The 20,358-nt window shown below is 43.3% G+C and overlaps 1 protein-coding gene across 1 annotated transcript in view; it reads left to right on the plus strand.

The window, feature by feature from the left end:
• LOC309569234 (tyrosinase-like) overlaps positions 1-20,358 on the plus strand; it is a gene marked incomplete at its 3' end in the record, with an annotated part of 306,707 nt that overhangs the window by 21,203 nt on the left and 265,146 nt on the right. Inside the window, exon 2 of the mRNA XM_082274986.1 lies at positions 15,847-16,706. Within this exon, the coding sequence (XP_082131112.1) occupies positions 15,912-16,706 (795 nt within the window). The 5' untranslated portion in view covers positions 15,847-15,911. The remainder of the gene's footprint in view (positions 1-15,846; positions 16,707-20,358) is intronic.

A 20,358-nucleotide genomic window follows, 5' to 3' on the forward strand; every position in this document is an offset into this window, starting at 1 on the left:
TTTGTACCCCTAAAAGGCTAGATGAGGAGTAGGGGGAGTATGGAACAGGCAGCACCCTCAAACCTTCAGAAGTATGAGATGAACCCCAACAACTTGGAAAGGTGGATCTCTCTCACACGTACCAACACAGACTATCCCCCAATTTAACTGATCCCCAAAGGTTTTTGATTAAATAGCGGAATAGAAAATATGATCCCAAAAAAGTGTATGTATATCACACGTACACAACCACACTAGGCCCCAATTACTATTGTTTGTACCCCTAAAAGGCTAGGAGTAGGGGGAGTATGGAACAGGCAGCACCCTCAAACCTTCAGAAGTATGAGATGAACCCCAACAACTTGGAAAGGTGGATCTCTCTCACACGTACCAACACAGACTATCCCCCAATTTAACTGATCCCCAAAGGTTTTTGATTAAATAGCGGAATAGAAAATATGATCCCAAAAAAGTGTATGTATATCACACGTACACAACCACACTAGGCCCCAATTACTATTGTTTGTACCCCTAAAAGGCTAGGAGTAGGGGGAGTATGGAACAGGCAGCACCCTCAAACCTTCAGAAGTATGAGATGAACCCCAACAACTTGGAAAGGTGGATCTCTCTCACACGTACCAACACAGACTATCCCCCAATTTAACTGATCCCCAAAGGTTTTTGATTAAATAGCGGAATAGAAAATATGATCCCAAAAAAGTGTATGTATATCACACGTACACAACCACACTAGGCCCCAATTACTATTGTTTGTACCCCTAAAAGGCTAGGAGTAGGGGGAGTATGGAACAGGCAGCACCCTCAAACCTTCAGAAGTATGAGATGAACCCCAACAACTTGGAAAGGTGGATCTCTCTCACACGTACCAACACAGACTATCCCCCAATTTAACTGATCCCCAAAGGTTTTTGATTAAATAGCGGAATAGAAAATATGATCCCAAAAAAGTGTATGTATATCACACGTACACAACCACACTAGGCCCCAATTACTATTGTTTGTACCCCTAAAAGGCTAGGAGTAGGGGGAGTATGGAACAGGCAGCACCCTCAAACCTTCAGAAGTATGAGATGAACCCCAACAACTTGGAAAGGTGGATCTCTCTCACACGTACCAACACAGACTATCCCCCAATTTAACTGATCCCCAAAGGTTTTTGATTAAATAGCGGAATAGAAAATATGATCCCAAAAAAGTGTATGTATATCACACGTACACAACCACACTAGGCCCCAATTACTATTGTTTGTACCCCTAAAAGGCTAGGAGTAGGGGGAGTATGGAACAGGCAGCACCCTCAAACCTTCAGAAGTATGAGATGAACCCCAACAACTTGGAAAGGTGGATCTCTCTCACACGTACCAACACAGACTATCCCCCAATTTAACTGATCCCCAAAGGTTTTTGATTAAATAGCGGAATAGAAAATATGATCCCAAAAAAGTGTATGTATATCACACGTACACAACCACACTAGGCCCCAATTACTATTGTTTGTACCCCTAAAAGGCTAGGAGTAGGGGGAGTATGGAACAGGCAGCACCCTCAAACCTTCAGAAGTATGAGATGAACCCCAACAACTTGGAAAGGTGGATCTCTCTCACACGTACCAACACAGACTATCCCCCAATTTAACTGATCCCCAAAGGTTTTTGATTAAATAGCGGAATAGAAAATATGATCCCAAAAAAGTGTATGTATATCACACGTACACAACCACACTAGGCCCCAATTACTATTGTTTGTACCCCTAAAAGGCTAGGAGTAGGGGGAGTATGGAACAGGCAGCACCCTCAAACCTTCAGAAGTATGAGATGAACCCCAACAACTTGGAAAGGTGGATCTCTCTCACACGTACCAACACAGACTATCCCCCAATTTAACTGATCCCCAAAGGTTTTTGATTAAATAGCGGAATAGAAAATATGATCCCAAAAAAGTGTATGTATATCACACGTACACAACCACACTAGGCCCCAATTACTATTGTTTGTACCCCTAAAAGGCTAGGAGTAGGGGGAGTATGGAACAGGCAGCACCCTCAAACCTTCAGAAGTATGAGATGAACCCCAACAACTTGGAAAGGTGGATCTCTCTCACACGTACCAACACAGACTATCCCCCAATTTAACTGATCCCCAAAGGTTTTTGATTAAATAGCGGAATAGAAAATATGATCCCAAAAAAGTGTATGTATATCACACGTACACAACCACACTAGGCCCCAATTACTATTGTTTGTACCCCTAAAAGGCTAGGAGTAGGGGGAGTATGGAACAGGCAGCACCCTCAAACCTTCAGAAGTATGAGATGAACCCCAACAACTTGGAAAGGTGGATCTCTCTCACACGTACCAACACAGACTATCCCCCAATTTAACTGATCCCCAAAGGTTTTTGATTAAATAGCGGAATAGAAAATATGATCCCAAAAAAGTGTATGTATATCACACGTACACAACCACACTAGGCCCCAATTACTATTGTTTGTACCCCTAAAAGGCTAGGAGTAGGGGGAGTATGGAACAGGCAGCACCCTCAAACCTTCAGAAGTATGAGATGAACCCCAACAACTTGGAAAGGTGGATCTCTCTCACACGTACCAACACAGACTATCCCCCAATTTAACTGATCCCCAAAGGTTTTTGATTAAATAGCGGAATAGAAAATATGATCCCAAAAAAGTGTATGTATATCACACGTACACAACCACACTAGGCCCCAATTACTATTGTTTGTACCCCTAAAAGGCTAGATGAGGAGTAGGGGGAGTATGGAACAGGCAGCACCCTCAAACCTTCAGAAGTATGAGATTGTGTTCACTGTACCCCACAAAGATTGAGTTCACTGCACCCCACAATGATTGTGTTCACTGCACCCCACAAAGATTGTGTTCACTGCACCTCACAAAGATTGTGTTCACTGTACCCCCCAAAGATTGTGTTCACTGCACCCCACAAAGATTCTGTTCACTGTACCCCACAAAGATTGTGTTCACTGCACCCCAAAAAGATTGTGTTCACTGCACCCCAAAAAGGATGTTGTTCACTGCACCCCAAAAAGGATGTTGTTCACTCCACCCCAAAAAGATTGTGTTCACTGCACCCCACAAAGATTGTGTTCACTGCACCCCAAAAAGATTGTGTTCACTGCACCCCAAAAATGATTTTGTTCACTGCACCCCAAAAAGGATTTTGTTCACTGCACCCCAAAAAGGATGTTGTTCACTCCACCCCAAAAAGATTGTGTTCACTGCACCCCAAAAAGATTGTGTTCACTGCACCCCACAAAGGATTTTGTTCACTGCACCCCAAAAAGATTGTGTTCACTGCACCCCAAAAAGGATGTTGTTCACTGCACCCCAAAAAGGATTTTGTTCACTGCACCCCAAAAAGATTGTGTTCACTGCACCCCACAAAGATTGTGTTCACTGCACACCAAAAAGGATTGTGTTCACTGCACCCCAAAAAGATTTTGTTCACTGCACCCCAAAAAGATTGTGTTCACTGCAGCCCAAAAAGATTGTGTTCACTGCAGCCCAAAAAGATTGTGTTCACTGCAGCTCACACACAGAAAAATGGATGTGGATCACTGACACCTGCCTATCTCCAATCCCACACCACACAGCAATATCGATTGTAGTTTGTAGAACACAGTTTCCCTAAAATTCAGCAGACTCTGTCCCTAACAGGATTGAGAAGAGATCGTAGATCAGGATTGAGTGCAGACCCCACCCCCCACACAGCAATATCGATTGTAGTTTGTAGAAGACACTGACCCTATAATTCAGCAGACTCTATCCCTAAAATGCCTACAACTCGCCCTGCCTAAACACTCCGACCTGTCCCTCAATTCTATCCGGACACAAATGGTTTTTTCCTGCCTATCTTTCCCTAATCAGCAGCCAGCACGTTGATGTGTGCTCTGTCCCTGAATCTAAGCAGCATAATGACGCCGCTGCGGCTGCCTCGAACTTATAAAGACTTGGTCACATGCTTCAGACGGCCAATCACAGCTACTGAGACATTTGCAGGCATGGCTGGGATGGCTTAAGGCACACCAGTTAAACGATTGTTGATTGGCTGTTGAAAGCCCGCCATGAAAAGAGCGCCAAAGCATGCAAAACCCGGAAATAAAACGACCGAACACGGATTTTTACCCGAACATACAGTAAAGTGTCCGTGTCCGTGTTCGGGTACAAAAAATCCAATTATTCGGTACGAACACGAATAATACAGTCCGTGTTCGCTCAACACTACTCATTTATTTAATTTCATGTAAATCATGCTCTATGCAATACGTAGGCAGAACCACTCGTAGATTAAAAGACCGGTTCAGAGAGCACCTTAGTGACATTCGTACTTTAAAATCCACTAACATAGCTAAACATTTCAACAATATACATCAAGGAGATATGTCTTTAGTACAGGTCCAAATCATTGACCGTGTCACCAGACCTCCTCGAGGTGGTGACATTTTTAAATTGCTTTGCAAAAGGGAGGTTTTTTGGATTTTTAAGTTACACACACGGATACCTCATGGGATAAACTGGGAATGGGATGTCACTCATTTCTATGAGTGACTTCCTTCCCTTGGCGTCTTTTAACACCCACAACCCATTTCTTTTGGTATTCATTTTTTCTTCTCCCAGTCTGAGCTCAACTTCCTATATAATATTGATGTGTTATTTTCTTGTTTCAACAGGGAACATATACACTAATTTATTCCATTTATTCATAGCGTCTTCGGTCTGTTTCTGATATCAGTGGTTATTGTTATATGTTCACATGTGTGCATTTACAATTTATATGACATCCATCAAATGCGGCCATTGATTATTCTGACCACTTGTTTTCATTACAGTTATGAGGGTCCTCCGTTCATCTTTTTCCCGTTGGTTTTTGGTCCTATGAAATCGCTGCTTCGTTGGCATTAATTAATTATTTATTAGTCTTATATTTTTTATGTTTGCCTTCGACTGCTATTGTGTGTCTTTTACTATTGTAGCATGTGTTGACATTATTACCCTTGTCTGCAATGGTTCATTGACCTCTTCTTTACTTCCTTTTTTCCAACGGGTATATGTATATAGTGTTTATGGAATATATTCATCTCGACTATGATCTTGCGTCTCTAGACATTCTTCATTATTTTTCATTAAGTTTACAACAAAAAACATCTTTACTGCAACATTTAAGTTTTATCACTTTCATTATTGTCATATACACATCATAGCGCATATCTTCATCAATTAGTACATGCACAATACACAACAGATTGTTTCGCCCATTTTATCAGGTTCACTCACCATTTTACATGGTCTACATTATCTTTCTGTTGTTTATCAATTCTCACACTTTTAATTTTAATTTTGTCACTTCACTATCATTTCTCATGATTGGCACAAACATTGTTATTTATTCACAAATTTTATTCAATAGCCTTTTACTGCCAACTATGGTATCTCACACACCCTTTGCATTCACTTTTTATTACCTGTCACTACCCATCCTTTCCTTCCACCCCCCTCTTTTTTCCTTTCTCTCCCCCTTTCCCCTTTCCCTTTCCCTTCCCCACCCCTCCTTTTTCCTTCCCTTTCTTCCCTCCTTTTTTACATATTCATTGCATATACTTCACGTTCATGCACTTGGTTTGATTATAATATATAGGATTGACACGATGTTTAAGATATACGGTGCTGGGTTTGATTGCCATATTTATTTATGCATACATGCACGATTTTTTTTTTTGTAGGATGACTTTTGTCTTATATATGTATCTTTCCTACATGTACATGTATGTTATTATTTTTTATGGCTTTGAGCATTTTACCCATGCATGCTCATGTGCGTGATTGTGTACACTTGTGTTGCATTTGATACATTTGGATACACGCATACACTACGTACACTTTATATTTCACATCATATATATATTTTTATATTTTCATTGGGAAACAGTTATATTATTTTTGTCCAATTGTTTATATTCATACAAAATACTATATTTGTTTTCCCAATATTATTTTCCATCATTTATTGCTATTTAGATACAGGCATGTCTTGAGACCCAATATCTATGCAAGATAACAGAGGAAAGTTATGCAATATTATGTATTTATATAATACATTTTCGTTTTGATGTTCATGTTTTGTTGTATATATATTTTCCTCTGCATTATGCCGATATGGATTTTCCTCTTGCATCACATGATTTTATTATTATAGTTATTACCACTTATGTTGTACACCTTTTTATGTTGTTTACATCTATTGTCATGTTTGTGAAGCACTCCCATATGTATGTCTAAATATCCCAGGTGCTGAATCACGGACTTATCGGTCTCTCAATTGAGAAACATCAAGTTGATGACACAAACCTGCGATCAATCATCATATTAGAATGTGTATATCAAACCGATTTCCGTGATCCATCACTACGGTTATGAGTAAGCGGCTGTATGTGCCGTGAAACGCGTTAACCTTGGATTGCCTGTTCCCCTGCACTGTCTGTTTATCTATGATTTGAAGAATAAAAAAGTATTCTTTTTACTTTCATCTACCTGAGTGCGGTTCTACTACTTCTTTGCACTTCATCCGGATGACGGGTCTTACCAGCACCAGGTCAGACTGACACACCTGAGCGGCTCTATCTCTCCCATACCCTTGATCTCAGGAAGGGGGGGGACGCTCACTCATCCCTCCCCTTTCCTTGCCTGCCCGGCTGCATGCTCTGATAAGGGTCTGGTAAGGATTTTGGGGGGGCCCATGTCGTTTTTATTCTTAATTCTTAAAAGCCATACGAGACCCAAGCAAGCTGTTTTTACCCCAATTTTTTTTAATTTACACTTTATTTTTGCAGTCATTTTTTTAAATGTAGCTCTCAGCAGGGAAGCCTTAACCACTTGCCGCCCACCCGCTACAGATATACCGCGGCAGGCTGGCTCAGCTGCGTGAACCGCCATACCTGAACGGTGGTTTGCGGGAGCGCTCCTAAAGCGCGCGGAGGCTTGCACCCACCCCATTAGGAAGCGGGGAAGCCAGGCACCCGTGATCGCTCCCCTCTGAGAGAGAACGATGGTCTGCTGTTGTAAACACTGCAGACAGTTGTTCTCTCTGGAATGAACACAGAGAGCCTGTGTTCCTCCTATTTAGGAACACAGGTCTCTATGTTGATTCCACAAGTCCCTCCCCCATACAGTTAGAAAACACTCCCCTAGGCTTACACTTAACCCTTTGATCACCCCTGGGTTAACCCCTTCCCTGCCAGTGTCATTATTACAGTAACAATGCATATTTTTAGCACTGATTACTGTAATAATGTCACTGGTCCCCCCAAAAGTGTAAAAAATGTCAGTTAGGTGTTCAATCTGTCTGCCGCAATGTCGCAGTCCTGCTAAAAATCGCAGATCGCCATCATTAGTAGTATAACAAAAATAAATAAATAAATAAAAATGACATAAATCTTTCCCTTAGTTTGTAGCTGTGATAACTTTTGTGCAAACCAATGCAAATACGCTAATTGGGATTTTTTTTTTACCAAAAAAAATGTAGCAGAATACAAATTGGCCTAAAGGGATGAAAAATTTTGATTTTAAATGTTTTTTTTTTTTGTGAATTTTATATAGCAGAAAGCGAAAAATATTGTTTTTTTTCAGAATTTTTTTGTTTATAGCGTAAAAAATAAAAATTGCCCAGGTGATCAAATACCACCAAAATAAAGGACATCAATTTTATTAGGGTACAGCATTGCACAACCGCGCAATTTTCCATTAAGGTAACGCAAAGCCGAATCGCAAAAAATGGCTTGGTCATTAAGGGGGCAAAACCTTACAGTCCAGAAGTGGTTAATAACATATTGACTGTTCGCTCGGCAGGCAAACATCCCGCTAAGTGCCGAGAAAGTTCAGGTGTTGGGTGAGTACCTGAATGGGTGATGTTTAGGCCAAACTTGTGCTTGGCCCAAACCATTCACCCATCCCTAGTGGTGCTTGAACACTGTAACCCTTCACAGTTACTCTTGCTGGGCGCAGGAATGGGTCCTGCTGTTAAAAATGAGTAAAAAAAATTGAAATTACATGCACCTGTCAAACAGGTGCAGAAAAATTGGGTCATGGGTGTTGGTTGTGCCGTAAACCAAAAAAATTGTTGGAAGCTAGCATAATCAAGATTCAGGAATAGGATAGGCAGCATAGGCAGTCTTAAAGGGATTCCAGATCCCTAGAAAATTCAATCAGTTACATCAGCATCAGGGACTTTATAGCTGCTGTTGATCCAGGACTGATTCATTTTGATAAATGTCATCCGGTCAACGGAGTCTGTGGACAGACACACTTTTTTATCCGTCACAAAACCTCCAGCAGCACTGAATGTCCATTCGGAAAGCAGGACAGGCCAGTGGCTCGATTGCATATTGAGCAAGTTCTGCCCAGTGGTTCATCCTCAAGACCCAGTAACCCAGTGGATGCTCAGTTGAAAAGGTCTCCAAGTCTGCTCTTGCCCCTAGAAAATCCTGCATCATATGATGCAGATGCTGTCAATAGTTGCCTAAACCTAACAGCCCTGGGCACTGAGGACAAAAGAATTGTTTAAAGGTCAGCCGGCCGCCTTCTCCACCTCTCCTCCTTTGACCAAATGAAGCCTCAGAAACACGTTGTCCAGGAAATGGTAACCTCACAATGTCTGTAAAGGTGTTACAAATTTTTCTTCAAGGCGTCCTCAAGAGGTTTCATCCTCTGCGAACCCTTGTAACGTGGATCAAGAAGGGTTGTCAACCAGTAATGTCAATGGTCCCCCCAAAAGTGTTTAAAAATGTCAGCTAATGTCTGATGTCGCAGTCCCGCTAAAAATCACAGGTCGGCGCTATTACTAGTAAAAAATAAATAAATAAATAAAAATTACATCAATTTTTCCCCTAGTTTGTAGATGCGATACTTTTGCGCAAACCAATCAAAATACATTTATTACGATTTTTTTTGATTAAAAAATGTTATTTAAAATATTTTTATTGGGAATGTTTTATAGCAAAAAGCAAAAAAATATAGTTTTTTTTCCAAATTGTCACTCTTTTTTGTTTATAGCGCAAAAAATTAAAATCGCACATGTGATCAAATACCACCAAAAGAAAGGTCTATTTATGGGAGAAAAGGACATCAATTTTATTTAGGTACAGCGTCGCACGACCGTGTCAGTGTCAGTTAAAATAATGCAGTGCCAACTCGCATAAAATGGCCTGGTCATGAAGGGAGAAAATCTTCCGGTCCAGAATGGTTAACATCAACTCTATACATTTACCCAAATCATGTATTAACATTGGTAAATAGCAGCACTGAAAAGCTAATATAAAATGCAAAAAAAAAAAAGTTTTATTTTTTTTCAATGGTGTTAAACAATGCTCTAACTGTATCCACTGATCCAGTGCATACTATAGATGGAAGATGTGAGGAACAGTAATACTTAGCAAAAGTGGAAAAACAGTTCAGTCCATTAGAGAGTTCATGAGCTTTAACCACTTCAGCCCCGGAAGGTTTTCCCCCTTCCTGGCCAGGCCCTATTTTGCGATTCGGCACTGCGTTATTTTAACGGACAATTGCGCGGTCGTGAGACGCTGTACCCAAACGAAATTTACGTCCTTTTTTTCCCACAAATAGAGGTTTCTTTTGGTGGTATTTGGTCACCTGTGTGATTTTTATTTTTTGCGCTATAAACAAAAAAAGAGCGACATCTGTGAAAAAAACAAAAATTTTCACATTCTGCTATAGGACATTCCAAAAAAAAAAAAAAATTAAAAATCTAAATTTTTTAACATTTTAGGCCAATTTGTTTTCTGCTACATATTTTTGGTTAAAAAAAAAAAAAAATTGCAATAAGCATATTTAGATTGGTTTGGGCAAAAGTTATCGCATCTTCTAACTACAGGAAAGATTTATGTCATTTTTATTTTTATTTTTCTTTTACTAGTAATGGCGGTGATCTGCGAATTTTTAGCGGAACTGCGAGATTGCGGTGGACAGATCGGAACCCTAACTGACATTTTTTACACCTTTGGGGGGTACCAGTGACATTCCTACAGTAATCAGTGCTAAAAATGTGCACTGTTACTGTAATAATGACACTGGCAGGGAAGGGGTTAACCCTGTGGGTGATCAAAGGGGTTAATGTATGCCTGTATGCTTACTAACTGTGTGTGTGTGTGTGTGTGTGTGTTTCTGTGACAGGCTCAGACAGATCGGGGTTGTAGCTTAGCTGAAACTGCTGATCTCTCTCTGCCTGTCTCACAGAAGATGCGCCTGCTTTGTTTACATAAGCAGGCGGGTCTTCTCTCCATTTCCCGGATGATCGCGGGAGGAAGGCGCGCCGCCAAAACCACATGCACTCCAGTCACTAAGTGACTGGACGCAGCCGAGCCGTTCTGCCGCAGTAATATTACTATGGGCGGTCAGCAAGGGGTTAAATCTCTCAATTCATCTTCCTTTGTAGTGGAAAAACTGTATCCAAATTCACACTGGTCATACAATCTTCATAACACACCAAGGGAGGCACACGTGTCACTGCTTCCCCATCACATATATACTCACCACATGACTTTTCCTCACACTCCCATGCTCTCAAATGTAAAGCGCAAACACTTACATTTTCTCTGTCCTCTTGCCTTGTGGAGTGACCCTCTGCTCCCCCCACAGTCTCTTGTCCATCTCCTCCTGTGGGCAGGCTGGGGAGTGTAGTCTTTGCCCCCAGGGATTGATATGGGGCCGCTGGTGATAGAGACTACATGTCCCACAATGCTTTGCAGCTGCTGGAGTCCAGACAGATGATGGGCTCTGTCCCCCTGCCAATGAGGAAGCAGGGGAGGGAACAGAGTGGGTGGCTGCTCTCACGCACTGCAGTGTCAAGAGGGGGGAGGAGCTAACAGGCTCGATCTCACTCGGAGCCTGCCAGAAGATTAGTGAGAGGCTTTGAGGGCAACCAGTGGGGCTGCAGGTGACATAGAGGCCCCCCCTACCTACAAGAGTGCCACCTGAGCCGAATGCTGATAAGTGCCACTGTATAGAAATTGGCTGGGGACTGTATGAGTGTGGGAGGCACACAATGGAGCCCCAGCACTCAGAGGACGGATGGGCAAATTGCCGCCCTAGGCCTGGGCATTGTCGGCCTAGGCCAAAATACAGCACTGGCCTAGACCAGTGTTTCTCAACCTCTTTTCAGTCAAGGCACCCTTTAAAAATATGAACGATCTCAAGGCACCCCATTCTAAAATGTAAAAGCTAATCGAATAGTTTTATATAATGCAGCAACAACCACACAAGTAGGTACACTTTTGAAAACTGGTACTGACTAGTATTCCAATGTTTCTCTTCTCGCTCAGTTTTTCTCTATCACTCTTCACTAATGTGACCCCAATGCTGATGGAGAGGGGCAGGGGAAGATGCTATAAAACAAGGATGCTGTGAAGGCGACTGACATCCTCCCTATCAACTGATGATGCCATTGGGTGTTAGGACGCCGGAAGCTAGACGGTTGTAATGGTGCACAATGAAACCCTGTGACTCCTCTATCATGTAACTGACACTATTATCAAGTAATTCAGGTGACTCCTCTGTGCATGATGGTGAGGCTATGGAAGGAGTAGCTGTGGACAAGGAGCCTGGCTATGGCAGCTGCGGTGGAAGGTAAACTACTACGAGCCTGGGTAACAGAGGATGAGGAGGATAAGGGCGGCTTAGTTATCCACCAGAAAAAAAGGACAAGCGTGCCCCGCCTGCAGAGGATGTACCATGTCCACGACCACCACTTTTCACTGTGGACACAGAGGCTGCTTGCCCTCTTTTTGTGGCCTGTGAGCAACTGCCCCTTTTTGTTGACCTTTTGGACATGATGGGGATTTTTGGCGGGGGGGGTTTATAACTTTTTATTATAGAATGTGGGATGGAAATATGATGCTTGGGTGCAATACTTTTGTGCTTGGTGCGCTATAAACCGTTTCAATATTGTTTTTTTTTTTTTGGGGGGGGGGTGGCGATTTTTATAACTTTTTATTATAGAGTGTGGAAAGGGAATATGGTGTTTGGGTGCAATAAGTTTGTGCTTGGTGCCAGGGCTGCTGTTAGAAATCGCGGGGCCCCGTACAGACTACCTGGCAAGGCCCCCCCCCCCCCCCAAGAAAATATTAAAGCTATATTTAGCTAAAATTGCAACAAAATCACTATTATCAGACACAAATATAACATAACTCGCATAATTCCTGCTAAATCTAAAAAAAAACTATGTTAAATAAAAAAGAAGATGAGATGAGAAAAATATATAGGCTGGGCAGTTGGAGCTCAGAGATCAGAGAGACAGAGAGAGAGAAACAAAGTTACAATTTACAAATAAACTCCTGAGCAGAGATAAGTGCTTGGAGGGGGTCCCACACAAGGGAGGGGGATTAGTGAGGCACAACTGTCTCTTTCTCAACAAAAGCTGATAGCAGGGAGAGGGACAGATCAGATTCAGGTGCTGGAGGAAGATTTCTGTATTAGCTGTCCATCACTAATCCCCCTCTCTGTGTGGGCCCCCCTGTGTGCTCGGGCCCCCTGCAAGAGGGCTGGTGGCCCCCCCTATCAGCGGCCCTGCTTGGTGCACTATAAAGCATTTTATTATAGTTTATAGTTTATTATAGTATTATAGTATTATAGTTGATTTTTAATAGAGAAAAACGTAATAAAGAAAAAAAAGAAAACCCCTGCTGATGCAGAAGGAATAGCACATAAAATTAGTGCTGCTGCGCCACAAAAACAAAAGAAAACCCCTGCTGATGCAGAAGGGGGGACAGCAATTATGTCCAAAATATTATTAGTGCTGCTGTGCCACAAAAAAAACCCTGCTGATGCAGAAGCAATAGCACCTGCAACGCAGAAAGGGGTGACAGCAATTATTGCCCTAAATATTATTAGCCCTGCTGTGCCACAAAAAAAACCCACTGCTGATGCAGAAGGAATAGCACCTGTGATGCAGAAGGGGGACAGCAATTATGCCCTAAATATGATTAGTGCTGTTGTGCCAGAAAAAAAAATCCCTGCTGATGCAGAAGGAATAGCACCTGCAACGCAGAATGGGGGGACAGCAATTATGCCCTAAATTTTATTAGTGCTGCTGTGCCACAAAAAAACCCTGCGGATGCAGAAGCAATAGCACCTGCAACGCAGAAGGGGGTGACAGCAATTATTGCCCTAAATATTATTAGCCCTGCTGTGCCACAAAAAAAACCCACTGCTGATGCAGAAGGAATAGCACCTGTGATGCAGAAGGGGGACAGCAATTATGCCCTAAATATGATTAGTGCTGTTGTGCCAGAAAAAAAAATCCCTGCTGATGCAGAAGGAATAGCACCTGCAACGCAGAAGGGGGGACAGCAAATATGCCCTAAATATTATTAGTGCTGCTGTGCCAGGAAAAAGAAACAGACACACACTGCTTACGTAGAAAAAATAGCACCTGCAACACAGAAGGGGGGACAGCTTTTATGTTCTAAATATTATATATGCTGCTGTGCCACGGAAAAAAAGAAGAAAAAACACACTGCTGACGTAGAAGGAATAGCACCTTCGACGCAGAAGGGGGGAACAGAAAGTATTGCCCTAAATATTATTAGTGTTGTTGTGCCACGGAAAAAAAAAAAAACACTGCTGACACAGAAGGAATAGCACCTGCGAAACAGAAGGGGGGACAGCAATTATTCCCTAAATATTATTAGTGTTGCTGCGCCACAAAAAAAAATCACTGCTGAGGCAGAAGGAATAGCACCTGGGACACAGAAGGATGAGTACTAATATTGCAGCAACAGAACCTGATGCTGCAAAAAGAAATATATATTTCAATGAAAAAAAAATGGGATCAGTGGGGTGACACAGAGGTGTTGTATACACCAACACTTCAGTGGCACCACTACACTGTGTTACACAGGAATCACAGCACAGCACTACACTGACTGCACTACACTGTGTTACACAAGAATCAGCCCTACACTACACTCCACTGACTGCATGAAACATCAAAGCACAATCCACTAACTACAGTGCCTAATCTCCACTCCTAACACACTAAACAGGGCTGCCATGTAAGCAGCCTTACATAGTGTGGGGCGTAGACTTAGCCCCTCAGCCATGATTGGCTAAAGGCATCCTGTCTTTGGCCAATCATGGCTCTGACAGGACATTGTATTATGATAGGCCAAAGCATACAGGTCAGGTGCCTGCTTTGGCCAATCACAAGCACTTAATGCACTGCAATCGCACAGTGCATTATGAGGCACTTGTTGGCAGACGAACTTCCGGCTGAGCGCCCCGGGTGTTCACTAGTGCTGGGGTGTGCTGGAAGGTGTATTGTTGCTAGCTGCTGAGAATCTATTGTCACTGGGGGATCTTAATATTGCATTAAAGGTCTATTGTTGGTAGTGGGGGGGGGGGTCTACTATTGCTGAGGGTTCAGTGTTGTTAGCAGGGATCTACTTTTGCGGGAGAGATCTATTGTGTCCTGGCACTACAGCCAGGACAAGATGATCCAGAGCACAGGGTGAACATTCCAAACTGCAACCCCCCCAAGATGTATGAGCATTACTGTATGTGTCAACAAAAATCTTCCCACAATAACACTGAGCACTAATCTACATGCTTACCCCTAAGCCTAAATTTCCCCTCCTCCCAGTACAAATCTGCCCCCCTGCTAAAATCCCCCATCTCAGTCCTTGCTCCCCCATCCTCCAAATCCCACCAGCTCAAATCCCCCCCCCCCAAAAAAAAAAATGTCCCCTCTTAGTACACATCTTCCTCCCGTCACTTCAAATCCCCTCTCCCAGCACAAATTCCCCACAAATTCCTCTCTCCTAGTACAAATCTTGCCCCCACCCCCCCCCCCCTCTGAGCACAAATCCCTTAAATCCGCACTTTTAGCACCCCCCCATTTCCCCTCCTAGAACAATACTTGCCCCCTGGCACCCCCCAAATTCCCCCTACCAACACAAATCCCCTCCTCCTCAATCTCCTTGTGGCGCTCCCCTCACCTCACATGAGGTGAGGCAGCCGCCCCTCTGCCCACCCCTTGTTCCAGTCCTGCCTGGCACTCTTGCAGCATTCTATAGAGCCACCCTTGAATGTAGGCCCTAAAGCTGTCACCCCACACTTTGTGCATCAATAGAAACACACAGCTCTGTAGCTTAGGATGGCAAGGCACTCCCCTACCCCCTCCCTTCTCCTCCCCCCTCCAAGATAACAGACTGACTAGAGACTGCACTGTCCACTGTTAACTGGAATTCACGGATTCAGCACTGGGAGTAGGAGCCAGCAGCATTAAAAGTTGTAAACTGCAGGTGGCGGGGTTTCAATTAAAAGTTTACTGTGGATTTTTTTTTTCTTTTGTGCTCAATGGGCTCAGCTAAAAATAAGGGAAACAAAAGCTGAGGGTTTAACACTAATTTAACAAAAAAATATTAAATATTAATGAAAGTGGTTCTCAATTCAGAAGGTGCATTCTATGCATTAAAATAATTACCTTTCGATTCAGCAATGTTGCACGAGAGTCTCAGCTGTCCAGGACTCCCCTCCTCATTGGCCAAGACAGCAGGTGGAATTATGTAAGATTGCAAAAGGCTACAATTTTATGTATTATTTATTTTGATGTTGTTATTCTGTGAGCTGCATATTATTATTATTATTATTATTATCTTCATTTGAATAAGCAAAATCCAGAATAATAAGAGGGTAAAAATATGAAAATGTGAAAGGTCTACTTGCTGAATGTACATGATCATTTCCCATTAAAGTTTTATATAACACTAAAAAGTCTTTTACAACACCTTTCTTTTTTTTGTTTAGGTTTGAGTTCCTAAAATCTCTGGCTCCACTGTCCTCTCTAGGAGTTGATTTTTCTGCAGCAAGCCATGATTGTCTTTTGGGTTGTCCTTGTTCTTTGCTATAATTTGGTCCAGGGTCAGTTCCCACGGGCCTGTGTCACAGATAAGGCATTACATGACAAAGAATGTTGCCCACCTTGGAAGGATGGCAGCCCCTGTGGCTCTAAGTCAGGCCGTGGCATATGCAGAGACCATATTGTGCCTGCTTTGAATAAAACTAGCCAAGTGCCCCTATACAATGATGACCGCCTAGACTGGCCAAATTTTTACTTTGACCATGCCTGCCAGTGCTCTGGAAACTACAGTGGCTACAACTGCGGTGACTGTAAGTACGGTTATTTCGGAGAAAAATGTGACCGCAAAATCACCATAGAGCGGAAGGAAATTCGACAACTTTCTTTCCTTGAAAGGAAAAGATTTTTCAGCTACTTGGCACTGGCCAAAATCACAAAAAGTGAGGACTTTGTCATCCTCTACACCGGAGACCGTCATCACAAGGACACATACCGCTTTGCTGATGTCGCCATCTATGATGTTTTTTCCTGGAACCATTACTACTCCATGAAGCCAATTCTAAAGAATGGGACCTTTGATGATGCCACAAACTACGCCCATCAAGGTCCAGCTTTTCCCGGTTGGCATCGTCTGGGTCTCCTCTTCCTGGAGAGACAAATTCAGCTCATGACGGGGGATGAGAACTTTGCCCTTCCTTATTGGGACTGGAGAGGAGAGAAAAACTGCTCAATCTGTACTGATGACTTCTTAGGGAACAACGATGAGCAAGGGTTTCTCAGTCCATACTCATATTTTGCCTTGTGGAAGGTAAGTAGGAAACTATAACTATTTTTAACAATAGATATACAGTGTAATTGCAGCCAAAAGTGGGGAGGGATTAGAGGTTCTGTCCGGTTTAGATTTTCTCTGATTTTGTGGGGTTGACAACAATTTTATCTGATAGGAAATTGGGAAAAAATTGTAACAGAAATATGGCACATACACAGCAAAAATACTGCGGCAGGCTGGCCCTCCTGCGTGAACCACTATAGGTATACGTCAGTCACGCACCTGCTGCTAGGGGGCGAGGAGATATTATTAGGAGATATTTGCAGTGCATGCAGCCGCTCACGCGAGCGAGCGGCGCATGCGCTTTGAAGGTCCGGGGGGTCCTTCAGTTTTCCTTGCCGGGAGCTTGCCGGAAAATCACTCGCGGGAGTGACGTCATCGCGGCTCCGGCCAATCACAGCGCCGGAGCCGCCGAACCCGGAAGAGGCATACTAGCTCATTATGCCTTTGTCTTGCAGGTTTTTTTTTTTTCGGGTTTACAACCGCTTTAAACCTGTAATATACGAGTAGAAGCATGGCAAGAGGTCATGCGGATGTGGAAAAGTGGTTGTCGGCCCGGAATACGAAGTATATATTAAAGTGTGGACATCTGTAATCCGTGCTGGAGATGGCAGCCTCTGTTTGGGATTTTTTTTTTACCAAAAATATGTAGCGGAAAACAAATTGGCCTAAAATGTTAAAACATTTTGATTTTTTTTTTTTTGAGAATATCATATAGCAGAATGTGAAAAATATTGTTTTGTTTTTTTTTCAAAATCGTCGGTCATTTTTGTTTATAGCACAAAAAAAAAAAAAAAAAAAATCGCACAGGTGGTCAAATACCACCAAAAGATAGTTCTATTTATGGGAAAAAAAGGACATCAATTTTATTTGGGTACAGCGTCGCATGACCGTGCAATTGTCCCTTAAAGTAACACAGTGCCGAATCCCAAAATAGGGCCTGGTCACTAAGGCGGCAAATCCTTCCTGTCTTAAGGTGGTTAAGGGGAAAACCTTCCGGTCCAGAAGTGGTTAATAAAGCACAGGCACTAGGATAGAGATTGCAATCTAACAGAGAGGATGAGGTAAACATAAGATTTTTTTGTAGCAGTGGGGAGGGGAGCAGAGTGGCACCAGTGAGAGCTGACAGGCAGGGAGGGGAGGGAGAGGAGGACAGGAGGGCTGCAGATGACGGAGACACCTACGCTGACCACGGTGTCAGGGCTCAGAAGTCATGATACACCTTGTTCAGCGTACAGGGGGAGGGTAGAAACTGGCAGGATCAGCCAGGATTTTTTAGGCATTACAGGGGGCCAAATGACACAGCACAAGCACAAGCTGTATAACATGCTTTAACCACTTAAGCCCCGGAGGATTTTCCTGCTTAAAGACCAGGCCCTATTTTGCGTTTGGGCACTGCGTGAATTTAACAGACAATTGCGTGGTCGTGCGACGCTGTACCCAAATAAAATTGAAGTTCTTTTTTTCCCCACAAACAGAGCTTTCTTTTGGTGGTATTTGATCACCTGTGCGATTTTTACTTTTTGCGCTATAAACAAAAAAAAGAGCGTCAATTTTGAAAAAATAACAATATTTTTCACATTTTTTTATATGAAATTCCCCCCCAAAAAAAGTAAAAATCAAAGTTTTTTAACATTTTAGGCCAATTTGTTTTCTGCTACATATGTTTGGTAAAAAAAAAAATCGCAATAAGCGTATTTTAATTGGTTTGCGCAAAAGTTATTGCGTTTACTATCTAAGGGAAAGATGTATGTCATTTTTATTGTTTTTTTTTTTTTTTTACTATTAATGGAGGTGATCTGCATTTTTTTGCGGGACTGCGACATTGCAGCAGATAGATCGGACCCTTGACTGACATTTTTGACACTTTTGGGGGTACCAGTGACATTACTACAGTAATCAGTGCTATACATATGCACTGTTACTGTAAAAATGACACTGGTAGGGAAGGGGTTAACTTTATTAGGGATCAAGGGGTTAAATGTATCCCTAGGGGCGTGATTCTAACTGTGGGGGGCGTGGCTTGTGATGTAACCACAGAGACATACGATCCTGCACAGAAGGATCGTATGATCTCTGCTGTTACACCAGGGAGAATGACAGGCGGCTTTGTTTACATCAGCCGCCTGCCTTTCTCCCTCTCCATCGGGAGATCGCGGGTGACCGGCGGACATCGGAGCCGCCGGTCACTCGCGCGGGGATGTTAGTGAATGAGCGGGGGCGGGAGCGCGCTTCCGGCGGCACACGCTCGCCCCCTAGAGGCACTGCACCACCCCCACACAGCAAAATCGATGTAGACTGTCCCTGCCTAATCTCTCCAGCCTGTCCCTAAAATGCTCAAATAACTTTCCCTGCCTACACTCCGACCTGTCCCTGCATTCTTTTCGGACACAATTTTTCACTGTCTGTCCCTAATCAGCAGCCAGTACATATGATGTGTGCTCTCTCCCTATACTACAGCAGAATGACGCACCGCGCTGTGACTCTCAAACTTATAAAGACATGGGTCACATGCTTCAGATGGCCAATCACAGCTACTAATACATTAGTAGGCATGGCTGGGATGGCTTAAGGCACACCAGTTAAACGCTTGTTGATTGGCTGTTGAAAGCCCGCCATTACATACAAAACAGGAAATAAAATTACCGAACACGGATTTTAAACCCGAACATACAGTAAAGTTTTCGGGTCCGTGTTCGGGTAACAAAAATCCAATTATTCGGTATGAACCCGAATAATACAGTCCGTGTTTGCTCAACACTAATCAGGAGCGAGCCATCAACCGTGTACAGTCACATCTGGCGCTCCCAGGATGCCGGCACATGGCTCCGCAGTGTGGGCTTTTTTTAATGTGTCCGTTGCTGAAAATAGTGTTGCCATCTGCAGCCTTTGCAGTCAATGCATAAGTCGTGGTAAGCCCAACATTCACCTAGGGACGACCGCCTTAAGAAGGCACCTGAACTCCCATCACCGAGCCCAGTGGGAGCAACACCGTCAAAACCCACAAAGCCACACTCCAGGCTCTCACCGTCCAGCCCCTTCTCCTTTTCCTCTCTCCTCACATTTGCCCTCCATTCCACCTTCCATGATGCCGTCGTCACGTTGTTCTGGAAAAAGGCAAGCTTCTGTGGTCCAAATGTTGGAGCGTAAAAAAATGATGATGCCAGAAAACCCTCTTGCCCAACGTTTGACTGCTGGCTTGTCAGAATTGATAGCCCGCCAACTACAGCCATATCAACTGGTGGACTCGGAGGCCTTTCGTAAATTTGTGGCCATTGGAACACCACAATGGAAGGTCCCAGGCAGGAAATATTTTTCGCAAAAGGGCATTCCAGAGCTGTATGGCCATGTTCAGCAGCAAGTGAATATATCTCTGGCACAAAGTGTTGGTTCCCAGATACATCTGACCTCAGACACATGGTCTAGCAAACATGGTCTAGCAAACACGGCCAGGGAAGGTATATCACTTTTATTGTCCACTGGGTGAACCTTCTGACGGCCGTTAAGCATCTAACCTGTGGCACCCGTGTAGATTTAGTTGTACTGCCACGGATTGCAAGCCGGCTTGCCTCTTCTCCTCCTCCTCCATCCTCCCTCTCCTCCTCGGCTGACTCCTTCTCTTCCGCTGCTA

The sequence above is a fragment of the Pelophylax lessonae genome (assembly GCF_965119305.1).
Source record: "Pelophylax lessonae genome assembly, chromosome: 13".
Taxonomy (NCBI): domain Eukaryota; kingdom Metazoa; phylum Chordata; class Amphibia; order Anura; family Ranidae; genus Pelophylax; species Pelophylax lessonae.